Below are 24,118 nucleotides of genomic sequence, written 5' to 3' on the forward strand. Positions count from 1 at the left end.
AAACATTGTCTTATGAAAACAAAATGAAACAAAATTAAATAAAACTGAAGATAAAAATACTCTAAAGTTAAAATAAAGCAAACTATAATCCTTGGCAGATCAATCAGGTAAAAAATATTGGTGAAAGTTGGAAGCACAGGATAACTGACATGAATCTTCAGCACAAAGCACACCTTTTGAAAACATGAAATGATGACTCTTTGGAGGACAACAGTTAAGAACGATCCAAGAATCATCAGGTTTGAAAAATATTGCTTAATCACTTTCCAAAACGCAGCTGCAAGAACTAAAGCTCTTATTAGAAAATATTAAGGTAATCATATTTATTGCATCTTTAGAATGCATTTTGAAACAGAAAATTAACAGTGCATCCCAGCTTCACCAAAATATATATTTAAGAGAGGGGGAACCTAAGATATTTAGAAACAAAGTGTAGACTGTATGTGCTTTTCAGAGGGGCTGAATTAAATACAACCAGCTGCCAACTTTGTGCTCTGACACACCTGAATTAGTGAGTATGTGTATATTAAATTCATTTACTTTTGTCTACAATAAATGAAATAAAAACACTGCCCTATACAATCCACTATTAGCAGTGAGTACAACAGCAAAAAATTATTGTACAATTTATACATACTAAAATATTTTCTTTCTCTAGAGATAATGCAGAACAAAACCTAATCATTGTAAGAATTTGCGACATCTCAAATTACAGTAGGGAAAAATCAAACCAGGGTGTATATACTGAGGCCAAAACAAAGGTTCCTGGTCATTAGGCTATTAGATTAGTAAGTGCAAGTGGCAGAATAAAGCATGCTCAAATTTTATGCTTGGGTCTCTGTATATTTATCAAACCTTTAAATTAAACAAGACGAGCTAAAGAAATGCCTTAAGCAGAGCGAGATAACTGGGAATTGTGTCATTTCTTTTACCATTTTTGTTACCCAACTTATACAATGCGCAAAGTGCTAAGCAACACTACAAAAACACATTTACATGAACACTGAAGACCTGGGGAAATGAAATCCAACAATTTTATTTTAATGAGCTGTATTTTCTAAATTTTGTTTTATTTTTTCCTGTTTTCATACAGTATTGAAAACAAAACGCGGCACATTCACATTTTCCCGAGGAACTGTAAAGATGATCTCTACAGGGATAAACGTTGTAAAGCCTGAAGCTCAATCAACTGATGTTGAAAACTCTCAAAGGGAGTAAAGGCTTGATCTGAATGGTCTAGAACATGTACTGTAATTTAATAGAAGAGATGGTCGTCTTAATATTTAATGATTTAAAAGAACTTCCCAGTCCATGCGAAGAGTACAGTCCAATAATAAATCAAGTTTCTGAATGCATTTTATGCTACATATGTGTATACTTTGCGATCCTCAGGTGTTCGTGCCAAATATTCTCTCTCAATAAGTCCTTCGATACGTTTTTTAATAACAACTGGACTTGGTAAGAATCGAGCCTTCAACTGCTGAGTTACCTAAAAGAGAAGGTTAAAAAAAAAACAACAACACTAATTCCTACCAGAAAATTAAAAAACAAAACCAAAAAACATTTCCATATAAACACACAAAAATTCTTATCTTTGAGTAGAACTGATATGCCATTTTAAGACTCAGCTCAAACTTTTCTAATTTGATTATGAACATTAAAAATACAGAAAATTAAAAAGGATTCTATTTGAAAATGTAATGTATGGCTAGAACATACCTCCTCACATCAGAATGTGAATGCTAAAGTGGATTAGTAGACGAATTAGTTGAAATACACTAGTATGAATTTATACCATCGTATAGTTTAACCCATTTTGAAGCTATAATCTAATGACTTCTGGGTTACTCTCCCAATTCACAGAATTTGGGTAGCATAATGTGTTTAAAAGCACCAACTCGGGACTCAGACTTGCCTGGATTCAAATCCCAGCTCTCCGACTTACTAGCTCTGGGCCCTTGGGAAAGTTACTTAACCTCATGAAGTTGTTGTGTATATTAAATGAGTTAACAGATGTGATGCTTTAGAATAATGCCCAGTCCATAGTTCAGTGCTACTGTTGGTATTCTTTTCTCCAACAGCTGTCAGGATTCTAGGTATTGTGACATCGGTCATAATAAAACAGTAACTACAGCAGTAGCCGAAATCTGACTATGCACTATGTATCAGTCAGTTTTGTTTATATTTATTAATGCTCTTAACCCTGCCAAGTAGGCTGTCTCGTTTCACAAATGAGGAAAATAAGCCAGAGAGGAAAAATGATATGAACAAGTAGTAAACAGAGCCAGAAGAGATGAGAATCTACATCCTCCTGCCCCCGAGGCCCATGCTTTTCTCACTAATCCACTTAGTGATCTTGCAGATCACTCATCTAGCCATAAGCCAGCTTTTCTTTTACTCGTGTTGGATCAGTTCATTTCGAAGGCCACAATGATTAACTCTTCAAAATCGGAAACGTCAGCACTTCACTCCCCAACTAAAATCCATCACTCTTCTAATATCATCACTCCAGTATCAACAAATTTGTTCTCAACCCACCTGAGACCCTGAATCAATCCTCTGGCTCTTTCTTCTAAGCTATCAATAATGTCTTCTTCTGACCTCACCTCCTTCCTTCATAAAAGATCACCTGAGCTGCACCCCCAACAGTACCTTCAACTCCCTGACTCCTTTGGTTCTGTTCCATAAGCACCCATTCTACATTTACTACATCACCCAAAATCCACTACTCGGTTCTTTACTGAGTGAAGTTGTCGTTTTTACACCTTTTGTGCAGACCTGGGGTCCACAAGCAAATACAGCCTGCTGCCTGTTGCAATCCCTCCTGGAACACAGCACACTCACTTGTTATCTACGGATGCTTTCATGCTGCAACTGGCCATTTAAAAAAAGGTTGCCAATCACTGGTTTAGACTGATAACACAAATTTACAGCATTCAAGGTCAGCAAGTTCTCAAGCACCATAACCTCACATCCTTTTTTACATAAGAAAAGAGGCCATTCCAGTTTGAAACTCCTCAAACTCCCACCACCTTACATTTATCCATTTATCCATGCTTGTATCCATGTTTCATTCGAACCACCCCTGCACCCAGCCCTGGGTTCTCAGGAAAGGTATTTGGTAGCATCCCTGTTAACACATCTACCACCTACCTGTGTTCTCTATAGAACCCTTTCACCTTTCTTTTTCTAGACTTTAGTACATCAAGTAACCCCTCATCTCATTTTTCTTCCCTTTTGTTTTTAAGCATCTCTTCCTAACCTTAGAATATAAATATAACGGAATGTCTTCCCATCTAGAAAAACAGTATCCAGAAGCCCTCAACTCAACACTTAACCCTCTAGTATTGCTCTCTGTGCCCTTCCCACGAGCCAACACCTCAAAGGAGAAACCGCTCACTTGGTGGTTTCACCTCCATTTACTTCTCAAGGCACTGCCATCAAATGTCTGTTCTTACCAGTCCAATGAAAATGGGAAAACTAACCAGTCACCTAACTGTCAACATGTCTTAAAGGTTTACTTGTTTTGGTTTTTTAATGATTTTTTAAATTACTGACTGACCACTCACCTATAATTCTCTTCCTCTGCCATGTGATACGAAGTCAACTTATAAAAAATGATATTAGCTGACCTGTGGAACACAGCAGCACATTGCCCCTCCCTTTTCAGTCAAAGAAACCAACCTCTATGGAGCCAAGCCAGCTAAGGACCTAAGAGTCATCCTCCACTCCTCCCTCTCATTTCCCATGATCAGTCAATAAATGCCATCAACTTCACTTCCCATGTGTCTTCATTCAGCTATCTTCAACCAATACTTTATTCAGCCCTAATCACCTCGTTCCTCACTATTTCAATGGCTTCACAATGGTCTTCCCCTCCTTAGTTTCCTAATTTTTAGTATGTATGTACTCAATAAATAAGCCATTAATTTCTACAAGTATAGGTAGTTTGTTTTACATCAAAGTATTAAATAGCAGTGAAAAGTTTTTTCTTTATTCTTCATGTGACAATATTCTACTATTATCTTCATTACAAACATATTAGTTCTTAAAGTGTGCACATATTTCGATGCATTGCTATGTTTAACTATCAAGCAAGTACCATGCTTTTAATAATGTGTTATTTGACTACGGTTTTCTAATTTTAAGATTGTATTTTAAATTAGCTGAATACAGTACTTTCCTAAATTTAAATTGTTAAAGTAATTTTGTCTTTTCTACATTAATCCAGTCTGGAAGTGTCCTCACCTCTGCTACTAACACATTGTGCTGCATCTTCTTCCTAGATTTCATTATCCGCACTATAGCAGCTTCTATCTCATGTTTTCTGTCATCATCTACTTTCTGCCTTGTTTCTTTCCTTTCTGGGTCAGATTCACCTTGTTTGGCAGCAACTAAAAGAGAAATAAAGACACTTACCATGTGATTATGATGTAAATTTCAAAGGTAATGAAAAACGTTTATAAGCAAACTTAATATAATTTACTATTATCAAGAGAGAAATCAATGTCAACCTCTGAATATACACCACACATATACTTATTAATTAAACACTCAAAAAGTGCCTAATTCAATGTTTACTTTAATAAATATTTAAATAATTAACAGGCAGTAATATAAAAATTCTTCAATTCTAAATTATTCTTTTTAAATATTAGGAGTTTAATTTTACAGAGATAATAAAACAAATTTTATTTTTATAGAATTCAATGATTCCTTTCCTAGAAGAAAAACAGTAGCTGGATATATTTAGCAGTAAAATTATCAGTAAATAATTTTCATTGCTTGTGACTTCCAGAGGTTAACTAGTATTTTACCACCATGACTCCAAGTTAAACCTCACCAAAAGCATCTCAAACAGGAGAAATGTGGGAACTTTAAGATGAGGAAAGAACATGTATTGCCAAGATTTAGTTAGCTAAATAAAAAATTTAAAGTACCACTAGAACGTCACTTAACCAAACTCCATAACAATTCTTTTGTACCTCTCATCAATTATTCAACAATTTCTTGTCATGTATCTTAGTAATTTTTAAATGTCATAATCTCAATATCACTAATGCAAACTATATTCCACTCTTTAGAAGTCTTACTCTGTTATTCCCTATAGTCTTCAAGGCAACTGCTAAAGAATTAAGTATAAAAGTCCCTTTCTCTTATAACCTTGCTCTAATTGAAGCAGCAGAGAAAGATTTTTTTTGTTTATTTGGTCATCGACAGGAGATAGATGTGAAGTTTCTGGAGGGAGAAATTGTAAAATTACAAAGAACCATATGCAACATTGCTGACTTAGCAGACTGTACAATTTAGAAGATCATTTTGGTGTGCATATTCATTCAGCTGTTTCTAATTAGAATCCCTTGGTTAAGAATTCTGCTTTCAGTGTCTTCTCCCAAGTTAATCAATACCTTAATAAAAAAGAGTAAAATTAGAATAAAATGCTCAACTAAAGAAGAAAAATGCTTTTCTTCAAAAATTCAATGTCATAAGGGGAAAAAAAAAGATAGAGGCACTGGATTAGATTGAATAGAACTAAAGAAACATTAAAATCAATGTAATGTGGAACCCTTGACTGAATCCTGGATCCAAAAAATAAGATATGAAAGGCATTTTTGAGACAACTGTGGACATGTAAATATGGGTGATATATAGATGTTTGGAATTATTAATTTTCTGGGGTGTGATACAGTATTACAATTATGTGGTAAAATCTTAATTCTGAGATAGGTAGATGCTCAAGTATTTAAGTGGGAAGTGTTATAATGTTTGCAAATTAAGTTAAAATGCTGTAGGAAAGGAGGCGGAGTCAAGATGGTGGTGTGGGAAGATGCGGAGTTAGCGTCTCCCCACAACTAGGGCGGCTGCCAGCTGCTGGTGGGGGACACTCTGATGTCCAAGGAGACGGGAGGAACTGCAAAGTGAACCGGTAGGACACAGGGGGACTGAGGGGGGAGGAGAAGTAGAGGCCAGACAGGATCTGCACCCCGGAGGCCGGGTAGATCAGGAGACACAGGCGGGAGGGACTCACCAGTAAGAGCAGGAAAGGAGCCTGCTGAGCTCCCAGGCCAGTCCCCTGCCCTCCAAAGTCCCCTCCAGGCCACGTAGGTCCTTGGGGGCATAGGAGGGAGGCCCAGGAGATCAGGAGGGGCCCTCCCAGACCAGAGGTGCAGGAGAGGAGAGGAGGGCATTTGCCCCACCACTCAAGCCCAGGAAGCCTGCTGGGCTCCTAGGTGAGGTCCCCTGCCCTCTGAGACCAGGGGTGGGGGGCATGCCTGTGCCCCTTCTGTTCCTTGAGCCTAAGCTCCACCCCCCACAGCCCCCAGGGCCTTTTCCAGTCCTGTGGGTCCTGAGCATAGGCCCTGCCCACCACCCAAACCTCCCCCTTGCTTAAGCACCCCCTCCACAGCCAAGGTCCCTCCTCCCTTTTTCTTTTCTCTCCTCTTTTTTTACTTTTGTGGTACTGATCTGATGTACCTTCCGGTTGTTGACTCATCTATATTTTTATATTCTTCCTAACATATCTGTTAGTTTCCTTATCTAATTTTATTTTTTACTTTGTTATTGTTCTTTTTTTTTTTTTTTTTTTTGCTGCCGCAGGCGGCTTGCAGAATCTTGGTTCATGAGCCTGGTGTTGGGCGGAAGCTCCTGCGGTAGGAACTCTGAGTCCGAACCACTGGACTAACAGAGAACCTCAGACCCCAGGGAATATTCATCAGAGTGAGGACTCACAGAGGTCCTCAGCTCAGCACGAAGACCCAGCTCTACCCAATAAGCCTACAAACTCCAGTGCTGGAAGCCTCAGGCCAAACAACCAGTAAGATAGGAACACAATCCCACTCATTTAAAAAAAAAAAAAAAGAGATGGCAAAAAACATGTCACAGATGAAGGAGCAAGGTAAAAACCTACAAGGCCAAATAAATGAAGAGGAAATAGGCAATCTACCTGAAAAAGAATTCAGAATAATGATAGTAAAGATGATCCAGAATCTCAGAAATAGAATGGAGGTATGGATTGAGAACATCAAGAAATGTTTAACAAAGGTCTAGAAGAACTAAAGAACAAACAGAGATGAACAACATAATAACTGAAATGAAAATTACACTAGAAGGAAACAATAACAGAATAACTGAGGCAGAAGAACAAATAAGTGAGCTGGAAGTCAAAATGGTGGAAATAACTGCCGAGGAGCAGAATAAAGAAAAAAGAATGAAAAGAATTGAAGACAATCTCAGAGACCTCTGGGACAACACTAAACGCACCAACATTCGAATTAGAGGGGTCCCAGAAGAAGAAGAGAAAAAGAAAGGGTCTGAGAAAATATTTCAAGAGATTATAATTGAAAACTTCCCTAACATGGGAAAGGAAATAGTCATCCAAGTCCAGGAAGCACAGAGTCCCAAACAGGATAAACCCTAGGAAAAACACACCAAGACACATATTAATCAAAGTAACAAAAATTAAATTCAAAGAAAAAATATTAAAAGCAGCAAGGGAAAAACAAGAAATAACATACGAAGGAATCCCCATAAGGTTATCAGCTGATTTTTCAGTGGAAACTCTGCAGGCCAGAAGGGAGTGGCAGGATATACTTAAAGAGATGAAAGAGAAAAACCTACAACCAAGATTACTCTACCCAGCAAGGATGTCATTAAGATTCGATGGAGAATTCAAAAGCTTTTCAGACAAGCAAAAGCTAAGAGAATTCAGCACCACCAAACCAGCTTTACAACAAATGCTAAAGAAACGTTAAGGGGGAAACACAAGAGAAGAAAAAGACCCACAAAAACAAACCCAAAACAATTAAGAAAATGGTAATAGGAACATACATATTGATTATTACCTTCAATGTGAATGGATTAAATGCCCCAACCAAAAGACACAGACTTGCTGAATGGATACAAAAACAAGACCCATATATATGCTGTCTAGAAGAGACCCATTTCAGACCTAGGGACACATACAGACTGAAACTGAAGGGATGGAAAAAGATATTCCATGCAAATGGAAAGAAAGCTGAAGTAGCAATACTCGTATCAGATAAAACAGACTTTAAAATAAAGACTGTTACAAGAGATAAGGAGGTACACTACATAATGATCAAAGGATCAATCCAAGAAGAAGATACAACAATTATAAATGTTTAGGCACCCAACACAGTAGCACCTCAATACATAAGGCAAATGCTAACAACCATGAAAGGAGAAATTGACAGACACACAGTAATAGTAGGGGACTTTAACACCTCACTTACACCAATGGACAGATCATCCAGAGAATAAATAAGGGGAAACAACCTTTAAATGACACAACAGACCAGACAGATCTAATTGATATTTATAGAACATTCCACCCAAAAGTGGCAGAATACACTTCCTTCTCAAGTGCACATGGAACATTCTCCAGGATAGATCACATCTTGGGTCACAAATCAAGCCTTGAAAAACTTAAGAATATTGAAATTGTATCAAACATCTTTTCTGACCACAATGCTATGAGACTGGAAATCAATTACAGGAAAAAAACTGTAAAAAACACAAATACATGGAGGCTAAACAGTGCACAACTAAATAACCAAGAGATCGCTGAAGAAATCAAAGAGGAGATCAAAAAATACCTAAAACAAATGACAACGAAAACACGACGACCCCAAAACCTATGGGATGCAGCAAAAGCAGTTCTAGGAGGGAAGTTTACAGCAATACAATCTCACCTCAAGAAACAAGAAAAATCTCAAACAATCTAACCCTACACTCAAAACAACTAGAGAAAGAAGAACAAAGAAAACCCAAAATCAGTAGAAGGAAAGAAATCATAAAGATCAAAGCAGAAATAAATGAAATACAAACAAAGAAAACAATAGCAAAGATCAATAAAACTAAAAGCTGGTTCGTTGAGAAGTTAAAACTGATAAACCCTTAGCCAAACTCATCAAGAAAAAAAGGGAGAGGACACAAATCAATAAAATTAGAAATGAAAAAGGAGAAATCACAACTGACACTGCAGAAATACAAAGAATTATAAGAGACTACTACAAACAACTATATGCCAATAAAATGGACAACCATGAAGAAACGGACAAATTCTTGGAAAGGTACAATTTTCCAAGACTGAACCAGGAAGAATTAGAAAATATAAACAGACCTATCACCAGTAATGAAATTGAAACCATAATTAAAAATCTTCCAACAAACAAAAGTCCAGGACCAGATGGCTTCACAGGCGAATTCTATCAAACATTCAGAGAAGAGCTAACACCCATCCTTCTCAAGCTCTTCCAAAAAATTGCATAGGGAGAAACACTCCCAAATTTATTCTAAGAAGCCACCATCATCCTGATACCAAAACCAGAAAAAGACATCACAAAAAAAGAAAATTATAGACCAATATCACTGATGAACACAGATGCAAAAAACCTCAACAAAATACTAGCAAACAGAATGGAAAAGCACATTAAAAGGACCATACACCATGATCAAGTGGGAATCATCCCAGGGATGCAAGGATTCTTCAATATATGCAATCAATCAATGTGATACACCACATTAACAAATTAAGGAATAAGAACCATATGATCATCTCAATAGATGCAGAAAAGGCTTGTGACAAAATTCAACACCAATTTACGATAAAAACTCTCCAGAAAATGGGCATAGAGGGTACCTACCTCAACATAATCAAGGCCATATATGACAAACCCACAGCAAGCATCATACTCAATGGTGAAAAACTGAAAGCATTTCCACTAAGATCAGGGACAAGACAAGGATGTTCACTCTCGCCACTATTACTCAACATAGTTTTGGAAGTCCTAGCCATAGCAATCAGAGAAGAATAAATAAAAGGAATACAAATTGGAAAAGAAGAAGTAAAACTGTCACTGTTTGCCGATGACATGATATTATACATAGAAAATCCTAAAGATGCCACCAGAAAACTACTAGAACTAATCAATGTATTTGGTAAGGTTGCAGGACACAAAATTAATGCACAGAAATCTCTGGCATTCCTATACACCAACAATGAAAAATCAGAAAGAGAAATTAAGGAAACACTCCCATTTACCACTGCAACAAAAAGAATAAAATACCTAGGAATAAACCTGCCTAAGGAGGCAAAAGACTTGTACTCAGAAAACTATAAAACACTGATGAAAGAAATCAAAGATGACATAAACAGATGGAGAAATATACTATGTTCTTGGGTTGGAAGAATCAATACTGTGAAAATGACTATACTACCCAAAGCAATCTACAGGTTCAATGCAATCCCTAGCAAACTACCAATGGCATTCTTCACAGAATTAGAACAAAAAATTTTACAATTCGTATGGAAACACAAAAGACCCCGAATAGCTAAAGCATCTTGAGAAAGAAAAACGGAGTTGGAGGAATCAGGCTCCCCGACTTCAAACTACACCACAAAGCTACAGTAATCAAGACAGTATGGTAGTGGCACAAAAACAGAAATATAGATCAATGGTATGGGACAGAATGCGCAGAGATAAACCCACGCCCGTATGGTCAACTAATTTACAACAAAGGAGGCAAGAACATACAATGGAGAAAAGACAGCCTCTTCAGTAAGTGGTGCTAGGAAAACTGGACAGCTACATGTAAAAGAATGAAATTAGAACACTCTTAACACCATACACAAAAATAAACTCCAAATGGGTTAAAGACTTAAATGTAAGACCAGACACTATAAAACTGTTACGGGAAAACACAGGAAAAACACTCTTTGACATAAACCACAGCAAGATCTTTTTTGACCTACCTTCTAGAGTAAGGGAAATAAAAGCAAAAATAAACAAATGGGACTTAATTAAACTTAAAAGCTTTTGCACAGCAAAGGAAACCATAAACAAGACAAAAAGACAACCCTCAGAATGGAAGAAAATATTTGCAAATGAAACAACAAAGGATTAATCTCCAAAATACACAAACAGCTCATGGAGCTCAATATCAAAAAAACAAACAATCCAGTTAAAAAATGGGTGGAAGACCTAAACAGACATTTCACAAAGGAAGACATACAGATGGCCAAGAGGCACATGCAAAGATGCTCAACATCACTAATTATTAGAGAAATGCAAATCAAAGCTACAATGAGGTATCACCTCATGCTGGTCAGAATGGCCATTATCAAAAAATCTAGAAACAATAAATGCTGGAAAGGGTGTGGTGAAAAGGGAACTCTCCTGCACTGTTGGTGGGAATGTAAACTGATACAGCCACTACGGAAAACAGTACGGAGGTTCCTTAAAAAACTAAAACTAGAATTACCATATGACCCAGCAATCCCACTACTGGGCATATACCCTGAGAAAACCATAATTCAAAAAGAGACATGTACCACAATGTTCACTGCAGCACTATTTACAATAGTCAGGACATGGAACCAACCTAAATGCCCAGTGACAGATGAATGGATAAAGAAGATGTGGCACTTATATACAATGGAATATTACTCAGCCATAAAAAGAAAACTGGAGTTATTTGTAGTGAGGTGGATGGACCCAGAGTCTGTCACACAGAGTGAAGTAAATCAGAAAAACAAATATCATATATTAACGCATGTATGTGGAATCTAAAAAAAAAAAAAAAAGGTACTGACGATGAAGCTAGTTGCAGGGCAGGAATAAAGAGGTAGACATAGCAAATGGACTTGAGGACATGGGGTGGGAGGGCGAAGCTGGGGCGAAGTGAGAGTAGCATCGACATACATACACTACCGAATGTGAAACAGTTGGCTGATGGGAAGCAGCTGCATAGCACAGGGATATTGGCTTGGTGCTCTGTGATGACCTAGAGACGTGGGATAGAGAGGATGGCAGGGAGGCTCAAAAGGGAGGGGATATGGGGACATGGCTAATTCACTTTCTTGTGCAACAGAAACTAACATAGTATTGTGAAGCAATTATACTCCAATAAAGAGCTATTTAAAAAAATGCTGTGGGAAATATATACATATATGAAGGGAGGAGAGGGAGAGCGCGATGGGTGGAAATAAGGGTGCTTGAGCAAATGTGGCAAAATTTTAACGATTATCTATTAGAGCGTTTTTCACTTTTCCTGCAGATGTGAAAATAAATAAAATGGTGGAGGGAAAAAAACAACTTTTTAACAATCCACTTGGTTCATCTAAATTTGGTCACCTAAATTAATATACTCCAAGGTAAATGGGAAGATTGTGGTGATACACACTGAATTATGATGTTTTTAAAAATGTGAGGGCAGGAGCTCATTCCCAGAGCCTAGCACAATACTCTCTGCATTTAAGAAGAGCATAACAAGGGTATCTGCTGTGTAAGTGGGTACCTAAGTAGATGTATTAGGAGGAAAGGGACAGAGAAGGTGAGTGCTGGTGGTGGGGAAGGCTGTCAACTATGGAAATCACTGTAAAATACACCGAATCTAATTCTTTTCAAAGGTTGTGTTATTTGAGTAAATGCTTTTCAGTTTTTGCTTGAATGTCTATTACAGACCATGGTAAAAAGCAGCGTAAGTAGGTAAGATCAGCCTCTCTGAATATTTGATTACGAGCCTGAGTACTTTCTCAAAAAGGCAAACATGTATTTTGACAACTTTAAAAAAACTATGTGGTCACAATACTTATCATCAGAGAGAAAATTTTAACTTCTACAAAATATCAGTAAGAGCCAAGATAATCTAAGCACCATTTCAAAATGAAAAGCATTTTTCTTTACAGAATTTTACAGCTGAAAAGAACTTTAACAGGTCATCTAGTCCAATTCTTCATCATGTATAACTATAGTCCTATTTTAATCAGATCTAAAATACTATACACACACACTTAACACCAAAAATTAACAATCTATGAAGACGATTATTTTTTTGATAATCATAATAACATCTGACAATATTTGCAGGGCATGATGGAATCTTGCATTACAAAGACACTTAATTATTTAGGATAAAGCAGGGTGAGGCTAAGTATTTCAGATATGTATCACCATATATCCTCCAAATCTGAGATTCAAGTAAGTCCTGATATCCAAAAACCCATCTCTGCCCAAAACTATAAAGTCATATGTCTTGTACTGGGAGAAGAAGAAATTTTATTCCACGACCCTCCTTAGCACAGTTCTGTTTTATTTTTAATATACATCTGTGTCCCAAAGATATGGATCAATTTTGGAGATGAAGATAAGATACAATGATAAGGTTGGCAATGATGGGACAAAGTAGTCAAGACTGTAAAGAGAGACCACCCTGCTTTGAAAAGAATAGCCAATTAGGGTCAAAAAGAAAAACAAAAGTGTATATAAAAAGTTCCTGAATCAATACATTCCAGCAATCAATTGCATATTTAACATTAAAATAATTTTAAAAAGACTTTATCTTTTATTAATACATAATGTAAAACCATTTTCAAATCAGAAAATTGTAGTCATTTAAAAAGTTTACCTTACTGTACAGACATATTAGCTGTAATGGATAAACTACCACTGGGAAGCTTACCTAATACTAGTTTTGAAACCAGGTAGCAAGCTACATTAGAGTTTTAAAAATCAGCAAAGGTGAAGTGCCTTTTTTCCTCCTTAAATGCATAGAAAGTATACACCTTACATTGCTAAATATACAATCAGTAGGACGCTTACCATCAACCTAAAAAAAAGCTGTGCCAAAATCTGTTCACAACAGGGTCACCACTGTTTTTAAGTTAGAGAGAGAATATGGGTTTTTAAAATTTTGAAACTTAGAAAGTATTTATCAAATACAAATAGCTGCATTTAAAGATTAAATTTTAAATAGGTAACCCCCAATTTTGAGAAATTCGTAAATGTCTTAAAATAGACATCAATGACTATTAGTTAACTCAACCAGTTAAAAGAAATTATTTTATAAGTACTAATATGTTCATAAAATTATATTTCACTTGTCAAAAACCATATGGAAATAAATACTTGTTCACATTATGAATGACTTTTTAAAATGCTTACTGTACTTGGATTCAACTGCATTTTGACAGGAACACATATCAATAAAAGTGCTTTATTTCTTAAGCCTATATGTCATGCAGCACCAGAAAAGCATTACTTTTTAAAAAACAGAAATCCAACAATTAAGAATATTTTTAGAAAAAAGAAATATATATAATTTTTTTAGAGAGAAAAATATAATTCCAGATACCTGTTTGAATCTTGACTCTGTGTAGTTTGGATGTGAACTGATCATTAACTGTAAATATGTGACCATTTTCTATTTCCTTGGACTTGGGTTCCTTTGTGAGAACCCGCTGTGTTGGTTTACCACAGGCGAGGGACTGCAGGGCTCTAACAAGTTCTCTTTCAGGGATATCTGTCTCTTGTTGGATTTCCTGAAATTTCATCAGATTAACATAATTAGACTTTTTGAAAGATTAATTAGTACGTAAAATTGACCAAGCAGTAATTAGAGAGGAAATTCCATTAAAGAAATAATTTACAACAAAGAACTTCCTGACTATTATGACACTAAAATCTCACTTATTTGAACAAATTAGAGAAAAAGTTGGTTCAAATTACAAAATACTGAAAAGACATGTACTTTTTGTTTCAGAGATATAAAGCGTAGTCTAAGAATGTCATCCAGCAGAGATTATTAAGGGACCTGCTTTAATATTTAGGTAAAAAACAAAGTGTTAATCAACATATGATTGCTAATTTTAGAAATACTCTACAATCTTCCTCTCAAGTTTATCCATACTACTCTTTTGCTTAGCAACTTCTTTCCTAGAAATAAGCAAAGTAAGCCTGACCTAAGGTCTTCTATCATACTATCAAAATTTACAATCCAAGTTGACCATTTTTACTGCCTGTATAACCAAATTAAAAAAAATTTTTTTAAAATACTTGGTAATTAATACTAAATATGAAAAGCAATATGAAATATGTTTTGAAGTGCAGGTGATAATTTTTGCTACATATTATGGCATGAATAAAACGTAATACTGAAAAAAAAAGCAGTTCAGGAAGAGTGACTCTGTAACTTTTAAATTCATTATACTCCTTTCATGGCAGTAAGAGAACTGCACATGAATATGATTTAGTCCCTTCACATCTACAGATACTGCACGGCGCAGCAGAGCTTCATGTTAGGATGTATCGTTTTGCTTCACTGTATAAAGCTGTTTTCTTCTCAAAAAGGAGCTCAGGAAGAGTGGGCATAAAGATGGTGTTATTCAGAGTATGTAACTGATCTGGAGAGAGTTGTTCTCCCTTTCACAAGTCTCTGAGGAACAGTTTAGGCTTTTCTAAAGGACTGTCAGGTAAGTGAGACTGAAAGAAATGTGACCTACAGTGATGACGATGCATATTCCCTTGCTTCAAATGATCTCAGTATGTCTACATACTTTAGACATATAAATGTTAATCCCAGCAAATTAAATAGGTGCTATTAATAATTAGAATGTTAACTGTAATTATTATATACATGCTAAAAGTGACTTATTTACATGTATTATTGTTTAACCATAGTCAAAGAGCCGGAAATACCTTCTTAGGTGGTATTTTAACAACTACAGATCATTCCTAGAGGTAGCTACAGATCTTCTTCAAATTACAATGGGGTTATGTCCTAATAAACTCATGGTACTGAATAAGTTGAAAATGCATTTAATGCGCTTAACCTACTGAACATCCTAGCTGAGCCTAGCCTACCTTAAACATGCTCAGAACACGTACCTTAGCCTATAGTTGGGCAAAATCATCTAACACAAAGCCTATTTTATAATAGTGTTGAATATGTCATGTAATTATTGAATAGTGTACTGAAAGTACAGAGCAGAGTGGTTGTGTGGGTACAGAATGGCGGTACGTGTATCAGCTGTTCACTCGCGTGATCACCTAGCTGAGAGCTGCAGCTTGCTGACCCCAGCCTGGGAAAAGATCCAAATTCAAAGTACAGCCTCAACCGAATGCGTATTGCTCTGTGCCATTAAAGTTGAAAAATCTTAAGTCAAACCACCATAAGTCAGGAACTGTCTGTACTGCAATTCAATGTTCATCCTTCTATGCCATTTTTTTAAATAAATCTACATATATATGTATATATATACACACACACACGAATACAAATACACATATACATGTATGTACACTAACATACTTACCTATACACTAGTATTAGTGTTAAATATAAACAGGATCACACCATATGAATTCTTCCATTAATTTCTTGGTGATTTTCCATGTTTGCATAACGACGTTAAAGCTACAGGGAATTCCATAGTACTGCTCTATCACAATATGGAGATTGAGATTGTATCCAATTTTGTGATGGAGCATGCATTCCTGCCTGAGTACAAGAGCTAGGTTTCTGAAGCAGATTTCTAGAAATGTACTTGTTTCCTCAGAGTTATAAAGATTTTATATTTCATAGACAGTGACAAACTGCCTTTCAAGTTTCTTAACTATTTAACTTCATAGCAGTTGTAAGTATTCATTCTCTCTACCTTCAAACACAGAACATTTTTCTTCTGCCCATCTATTGGGCTAAAAATGTTATCTCATTATTTTAATTTGTACTTCTATAACCAGTAGGAGAAAAAAACCCATCTTTTTATGTTTACAAGATATCTGTAACTCTTCTTCTGTGCTTTATCTTTTATCTATTCATATTCCTTCCATGTTTTTCTATTCAACTGTTTTTGTATTGATTTACTGGTGCTCTTTACGTATTACAGTTTTCAATACTCTTACTTGATGTAAATAATTTCTCTTAGACTCTTTATCTTCTCTTTTAACTTATTTCATCATTTACATGTTTTATTACTTTTTACATGGTTAAATCTGGCAGTCTTTTTCTTTGTGGTTTATGTAACAGGCTTGAAAAAAGGCCTTACTTATATCACGCTTATCAAAATATTCTGTTTTTTTCTATTACATTTATAGATTTGTGCTTACATCTATCTGGAATTTGATTTTGATTTTACATTTGATATGACATATGGAACTAAGTTCGCCATACTACTCTCCTTCCATTCCCACAAATGAAGTAGCAGTTATTTTAATTTAGTTTCTTAGAAATGGTAAATATATTGCATCCCAAACACCTCTCTATATACTAATCTGTTTCTGGACTCTCTATTTTGTTCAAATGACCTATTTGTCTACACATGTTAAAAACAATTTTAACTTTGAGGTATGTCTGGGTATTAAGACATACTCCTTTCCTTCTTACTGGGCCTTCCCATCTCCCAAATCCCTGCCCCTCCTTGCCTATTCTTGTGCATTTTCTTGCCCAGATGAATTTTGGGATCAGCTTGTCAAGTTTCACAGAAAAGAAATCTTCCACAGATTTGGATCGAGATTTCACTGAATTTATAGGTGACTTAAAAAAAAAAAAACTCCTTTATAACACATAACTTTCCCTTTCAGGTACATTTACCCTTCCATATTCTTTTCTTTTATTGCCTTTTTCGTGTAAGTCTTCTACTTTTTGTGTTAGAATGATTCCTAGAAAGATCATGATTCTTATTAAAACATCCTTTTCCTCATGTCATTTTCAGATTAATTCTGATGTAGAGAAAAGCTGACTTACAGTAAGTATGATTTATAGAAAAACTTTTCAACCAAACTCTCCTCAAAGAATAATTTCTCAGTTGATTATTATAGCTGACAATTATACTGTCTACAAACTTTGTCAACTCCTGATATTTATAAATTTCATTCTTTTTTCTTTTCTAGTGTGTTAATTAGGACCTGGAGAACAAGGCTGGATAGTGGTAGTAAAGGCAGGTATCCTAAATTGTTCCTAACCTTAATGGGAAGGTGTCTAACATTTTACCACTAATTACTGTTTGCTTAGGTCTCTCATTTAAAGCTTAGGTCTCTCATTAGATACACCCATATGCCATTAGGCATTTCATTCTATCCTTAGGTGGCTAAGAGTCCCCCATCTGGAAATAAGAAGTGGGGACTGACTTCTCTCACGTGCTTTTTGCACATTTGTGGAAATCACTGATTTTCTCCTTGAAATGATGTCTGGTAATATAGCAGGTGATCAGTTAATTTTATTATTATTATAAAATCTCAGTAGCTATCTGTTGACAAATTCCTTCTTTGTATTCCAGGAATAAACCCTGTTTGGACAGAGTGGATTATTATTTCAATAGACTGCTGAATATAACTTGCTAATAATATTTTACTTAAGATTTGTGTATTTATTTTGAATAAACTATAGCCTCCCTTTCTTTTTTGTATTTTCCTTGTTCAGTTTTAGTAATAAGGTTATGCCAGCCTCAGATATTTCCCAAGAACAATTTGTGTATTTTGCTTCCTGAGTTCAAAATTCCCTGTATAGCTTTCAATTTTAATTTGCTAATTGTGTTAGTCAAATCTTCTATATCCCTCTTTTTTATCGTATAGTCAATCAGTACATTTGTGAGGGATTTCTGTAACTGTGGAATTGTCTATTTCTCCTTGTACTTCCAACCATTTTCCTTCATATATTGTTATGCCACATTAATGACATAAGTTCTCGATGAAATATCAATTACCACTGTTGTTTAATGGTTTTCTATTCAAATTCTGTCTGACATTCATTTTGCTACTGTCTACAATTAGCTTTTATATTTCAGACTCATTTTCAGAAATTTTTGAAAAGTATAATAAAGAACATTCAGAAAAATATGTATTAATATCCATACCTCTTCCAAAAATTAAATGCTATTACTAAAAATTCAAGGTACAGATTACCATTATATGTATTTCCGTATTTTAGCTGTTCTAAATCACAATACGGACTTCATTCCAAAAACTATATAAAAAGAGGAAAAAGCCTGAGCAGCCTGACTACTATGGATTAAATGTGACACTACAATAAATGCCACCTTTTGTAGGCAGTTTCCAAGATGGCCCGCAATGATCCTGGTATGTTTTAACCTTGTGTGGTCCCCTCACTGCATCAGGGCTGACTTGAGTGACCAACAAAATAAGGAAGTGATGATATGTGACTTCCAAGGCTGGGTCATAAAGGCACTGCAGGTTCTGCCTGGGTCTCTTGGATTGCTTGCTCTAGGGAAAGTTAGCCACCAGGAGGCAAGGACAATCAAACAGCCATGTTTGGTAAAGCCCATGCGGAGAGAAACTAAGACCTCTTACCAACAACCAAAACAAACTTGCCAGCCATGTGGAAGAAGGCACATACCAAGAGCATTTTCCAGCCCTAGACAAACATTAGATGACTGAAGCCCCAACTGACATCTTAATGTAACCTCACGAAAGATTCCAAGCCAGAACGACCCAGCAAGCCCCTCCTGAATCCCTAACCCACAGAAACCACGAAAGATAATAAACTGTTAGTGGTTGTTTTAAAACATGAATTTGAGACCTGTTATGTAGCATTAAATAATGAATACACCATCTTACTGAACTTATAAAAAAAGAATATTCAAAGATAAGAGATCAGCTGCCTTTAATAATTATTATAGTTAAATACTTTTAACAGTCTCCTCTAATTTGTGGAGATTTCTGTAAAAGAGCTGTCTAATAAAACTTATGCGGCAGACTGACTATAAGCACATAGTGTGAGTAAAGACAAAAAACTTCATGTGCCTTTTCACTATTCCCCAGTTTGAGATGCAAGCAGCCAGAAGGTTTTGGAGCCCCAGGAATGGCATTTTACATATGCCACTCATGCTCAGGCTTCTGGTTTGTGACTCAGCTAAAATTTAAAATATTACAGGAATTTTCTACTTAATTTTACCTTCTACCTAAATCACTACTCATTAGCCTCACTGATCGCAAGCTGACTGGGACGAGAAAAGTAAGCTTGAACCACTAAAATTACTAGCAATTCCAATAATGGCTTAAGAAAATGAATTTATGTTTTTGTTTATCCCATTATTTTTGCCAGCTCTTTATTAAGTAGGACTCTGAAAACCAACTCCAGCATTTATCAAGTAGCTTATTTTGTTTAAAATATATTATCCATGAGAACAGCAGATTAAAACATCCAAGCTGTTGAAGATAATTCAATTCCACCTGTCTGAAAAGGCTTACAATGTTTGGGTAAGGTACTCAATACTTACTTAATCCATATTCTTACAACTCAATCACATTTAACTTGTGCTTGAAAATTAAAGTTATTCCCTAGGTAAAACACGCCTGGAAATTTGTAAGAGCAAAACCTCTTGGCTTAGCCACTGACCTAAAACACTTACGTTTCAAAATATTTCCTTGAGGTATATCACATAAAAACAGTCATCTCTTAACTATATCATCATCACAAAAAGGGAATATGGAGATGAGTATTAAAATAGGCCTAGAATTTAATCTTGCTCTTCATTTCAAACTTAAACTTATTTCTTCCTATATTCATTCACTTATGTCTGAAAATTGATTTTCAGTTAAGTATAAATATGGCTATAATTCTACAGCTTTTTAAAATATTCATTCTTTATCTTTAATTTAAACTTATTAAAAATCACATGATCTTCATTTCAACTCCAACCTACTCATCAAAGGTATGGGAAAAGACTAACTGAATTTAATTCAATCAAATCATGACTTAATGGGAGAAATAAAAAGTATATTATAATATATATAGTTACTCTAAGAAAAAAAAAGAAAGTTGACACTATCAAGATAGTGTAAAATTAGCATAAGGATAGACATAGAACTTAATGAAATAGATCAGAGTGTGCAGAAATAGACCCACATACATATGGTCAACTGATTTTTTTTTTTTTTTTTTAAATAAAGGGCTCAAAGTAATTCAAAGGGAAAAGACTAGTGTTTTTGACAAATGATGCTGAAATGAACTACTGAATACCTATGTGTGGGGAGGAAATAATTCTTAATCCTTACCTCTAACCATACAAAAAAAATTAACTTGAAATTGATCATAGGCCTAAATGTAAAAGCTAAAACTATAAATCACTTAGAAGAAAATCTTTGCAGACTTGGGATAGCCAATATTTTCTTAGATAGGATATCAAAAGCATGAACCATAAACGTAAAAAAGTGGCCACTGGACTTCGTCAATATTAAAAAGTTCTGCTCTTCAGAATACAACATTAAAAAAATGAAAAGGCAAGTGACAGTGAGAAAATATTCACAGAACATAGATTTGATGAAAGATTTGTATCCAGAATTTATAAAGAACTTTTTAAAAACCTGATAAAGATATGAACAAAGAATTCAACAAACAAGACATATAAGTGGCGTATGAACAAATAAAAAATGCTCAATGTCATTATTAGTCAAGGAAAGGAATTAAATCCACAATGTATAGGTACAATTACACACCAGCTAAAATGGCCAAAATTTAAAAGACTGACAATGCTAAATTTTGGAGAGGATGTGGGGCAACTAGAACTCTCCTACACTGCTGGCAGGAATGTAAAATGGTAAAAATCACTTCGGGATGCAGTTTGGCAACTTCTTTAAAAAGTTAAACATACAGCTCTATTCACTACAGTCTAAATCTGAGAACAACCCAAATGCCGGGTGAGAATCAGAAACAACACAATTGGTTAAAATTCACATAACCAGCCCATACCTCAAACGTGTATTTTTCTCTATTATTGAAGAGCATTAATATGGTCATCTGGAAGGTGGAGACTTGCAATATATGCTTCCGCGTATTAGAGCCCGTTACTTGTGCCCCTCCAACACCAACTTCAGATCCATCTTCCTGTTTAATTTTTTAAATATAAAAATAGAAACAAGATATAATTATCTCCTAGTAACTTTAACAGTATATTTGAAAAATAAGTTCTGTAATGCCCAACCTCTCCTTAACAAAATGATATAAACTCATTCCTATATAAAAAGGAAATGTTATTTTAAAAGTGTACGTGTAAATATGTGTGTATACATACACACAAAGTCTTTATTTAGGACTGTCCCATTTTTTTCCATTATGAACATTTTAATGTATCTGAGCAAGTAATGAGTAATTCCTTATATTTATAACTAAAATGTTAACAGTACACAATGGGATAATAATGGACTTATAACATGCTACTGCCATTATACTACTACCCTAAAGTAGTATTAGGTTTCTTTCTGTGTGGTCTGATCATGGTAGAGTTCAAATAATAGCATAGGATGGGGAGAAAAAACCTCTGCCATCCTTAAAGCCTATTCCTGCTCTATGATTTAGAAGTACAAAGTAGAAATTCAGTCCTCAATAATTAACATATGAATTATGTTTTTAAAACCTACTGATCTGTTTAATAAAACCTCAAAAGATAACATGATTATTTAGGAACAAAAACCTCTCCTTTAAAACAGAAAGAAAGCAATAATTAAAAGCTGAGTTCTTGGGCTTCCCTGGTGGCGCAGTGGTTAAGAATCCGCCTGCCAATGCAGGGGACACGGGTTCAAGCCCCGGTCCAGGAAGAGCCCACATGCCGCGGAGAAACTAAGCCCGTGTGCTACAACTACTGAGCTTGCGCTCTAGAGCCTGTGAGCCACAGCTGCTGAGCCCGCGTGCCACAACTACTGAAGCCCATGTGCCTAGGGCCTGTGCTCTGCAACAAGAGAAGCCACCGCAATGAGAAGCCCATGCACTGCAACGAAGGGTAGCCCCCACTCGCCGCAACTAGAGAAAAGCCCTCGTGCAGCAGTGAAGACCCAGCGCAGCCAAAAATAAATAAATAAATAAAATTAAAAAAAAAAAAAAGCTGAGTTCTTTAGTATGTATCCTTGACCTTCCCACTTACAGTTAAATATATAATAGTATCAAACATAATTCAACTAACTGAACTCTAAGGACTATTTCCCACTTCAATTAAATATAAAAATTAGAACATGTATATAGGCATCTTCAACAATATTAAAAAAAAAACTTTGGTGTTACAGTGACAAGTAAGATTTTAATTAAAATATTTAATGAAACTGTTATTTGCTGCCAAGATGACAACTTAGGTATTTTTAATGTTTTTTTAGAAGCTTTTTATTATTTTGCCATATTAAGCCAAATAACCCTGATTTGATTTATGCCAAGCAATGAAAGTAAATTATTACTCTAAACCTCACAATTTTACATATAAAAAAGCAATTACTTCTTTAAATGAAGGCACTTCTCTAGTGTATTGTTAATTTTTAAATAATCACTTTAGCAACATTTTGTACATTTCACAAATCTTAAGTGTTAGCCTTCCCGGTTTCAATTTATTGGAAATAAGGATTATAGGAGACTGAGAATTTTGAAAAGGGACTCATGGCTTTGTATGCCCTCAAATCCATTATTTTATGCAATATTATCTCAAATCTAATCTTATAAATAAAACATGTAATTATTTATTCCATAAGGAAGGCTACTGGTATAGTCTTCATATTGTCAAATGAAGTTAGCAAGTAAGGGAACAGAAATAAATAAATCAAAGCCGAAGTTTCCCTCTTTTTAATATTTGAAACAGGTAAGGAAATAAAAGAAATAAATAATTTATCCAAGTCAACAAAAATCACAAATCAGTTCTGTAGACTAATTTTAAATTACTTAATAAAAATACCTTCAAACTATTAATATTTACCTTTTTAACTGGTCCATAAAAGGTGGCATTGAGATCTGCAGAACCCATATGATGTTGGAGTGTGAGCTGTCGACCACTGTGTTTGGCTAAGTAAAACCTTCAGCAAATCAAACCAGGTTTTTGAGAATCATGTAATTTACATATTTGAAATTATAAACTACCAACCCTTAACAAACATATATGTAAGGGAGACTTCAAAAGCTAAACAAAACCTTAGGAATCAAGTTCAGTTCCAATTTTTTTTTTATAGAAAAGAAACCCTAAATAAGGGGCGGGGGTGGCTGGGTGGGAAACAGACCTAAGAAACTTAGCTAGATATTAAGTGATAAAGGTAGCACACTAAATACTTTCTACCAGTACATTTATTTGCCCCTGGCTGCTGCTCAGCCACCGCTGTTTATACGACCACCTTTCTCCATAGTTAACCCAATAAGCAAGTCACCCTAAGCTAGTGTCAAACATCAACAATACAAAATATACTCCTAACCATGCACTAATGCTGAAGAAAGCACACTGATATTCCTCTGAAAAGTTTATGCAATTCATCCTTACATATTAAATGCATAAAGGATAACATGAGATTTAAAAAATGGAGTATATTCGTCTTCAATTGGGGACACTACCGAATGC

General features: G+C 35.3%; 1 protein-coding gene across 2 annotated transcripts in view; it reads right to left on the reverse strand.

Moving 5' to 3' along the window:
• Positions 1 to 383: 383 nt before the first annotated feature.
• The window catches only part of CUL3 (cullin 3), a 97,895-nt gene continuing 74,160 nt past the window's right edge, over positions 384 to 24,118 (reverse strand). For both annotated transcript variants that reach the window (XM_061187955.1, XM_061187947.1), the window contains 5 exons: positions 23,489 to 23,585; positions 21,508 to 21,642; positions 14,155 to 14,341; positions 4,249 to 4,394; positions 384 to 1,489 (listed from right to left, as the gene is read on the reverse strand). In XM_061187955.1, coding sequence (XP_061043938.1) covers positions 1,358 to 1,489; positions 4,249 to 4,394; positions 14,155 to 14,341; positions 21,508 to 21,642; positions 23,489 to 23,585 — 697 coding nt within the window. In that variant the 3' untranslated portion in view covers positions 384 to 1,357. The remainder of the gene's footprint in view (positions 1,490 to 4,248; positions 4,395 to 14,154; positions 14,342 to 21,507; positions 21,643 to 23,488; positions 23,586 to 24,118) is intronic.

The sequence above is a fragment of the Eubalaena glacialis genome, chromosome 1 (genome assembly GCF_028564815.1).
Source record: "Eubalaena glacialis isolate mEubGla1 chromosome 1, mEubGla1.1.hap2.+ XY, whole genome shotgun sequence".
Lineage (NCBI taxonomy): Eukaryota > Metazoa > Chordata > Mammalia > Artiodactyla > Balaenidae > Eubalaena > Eubalaena glacialis.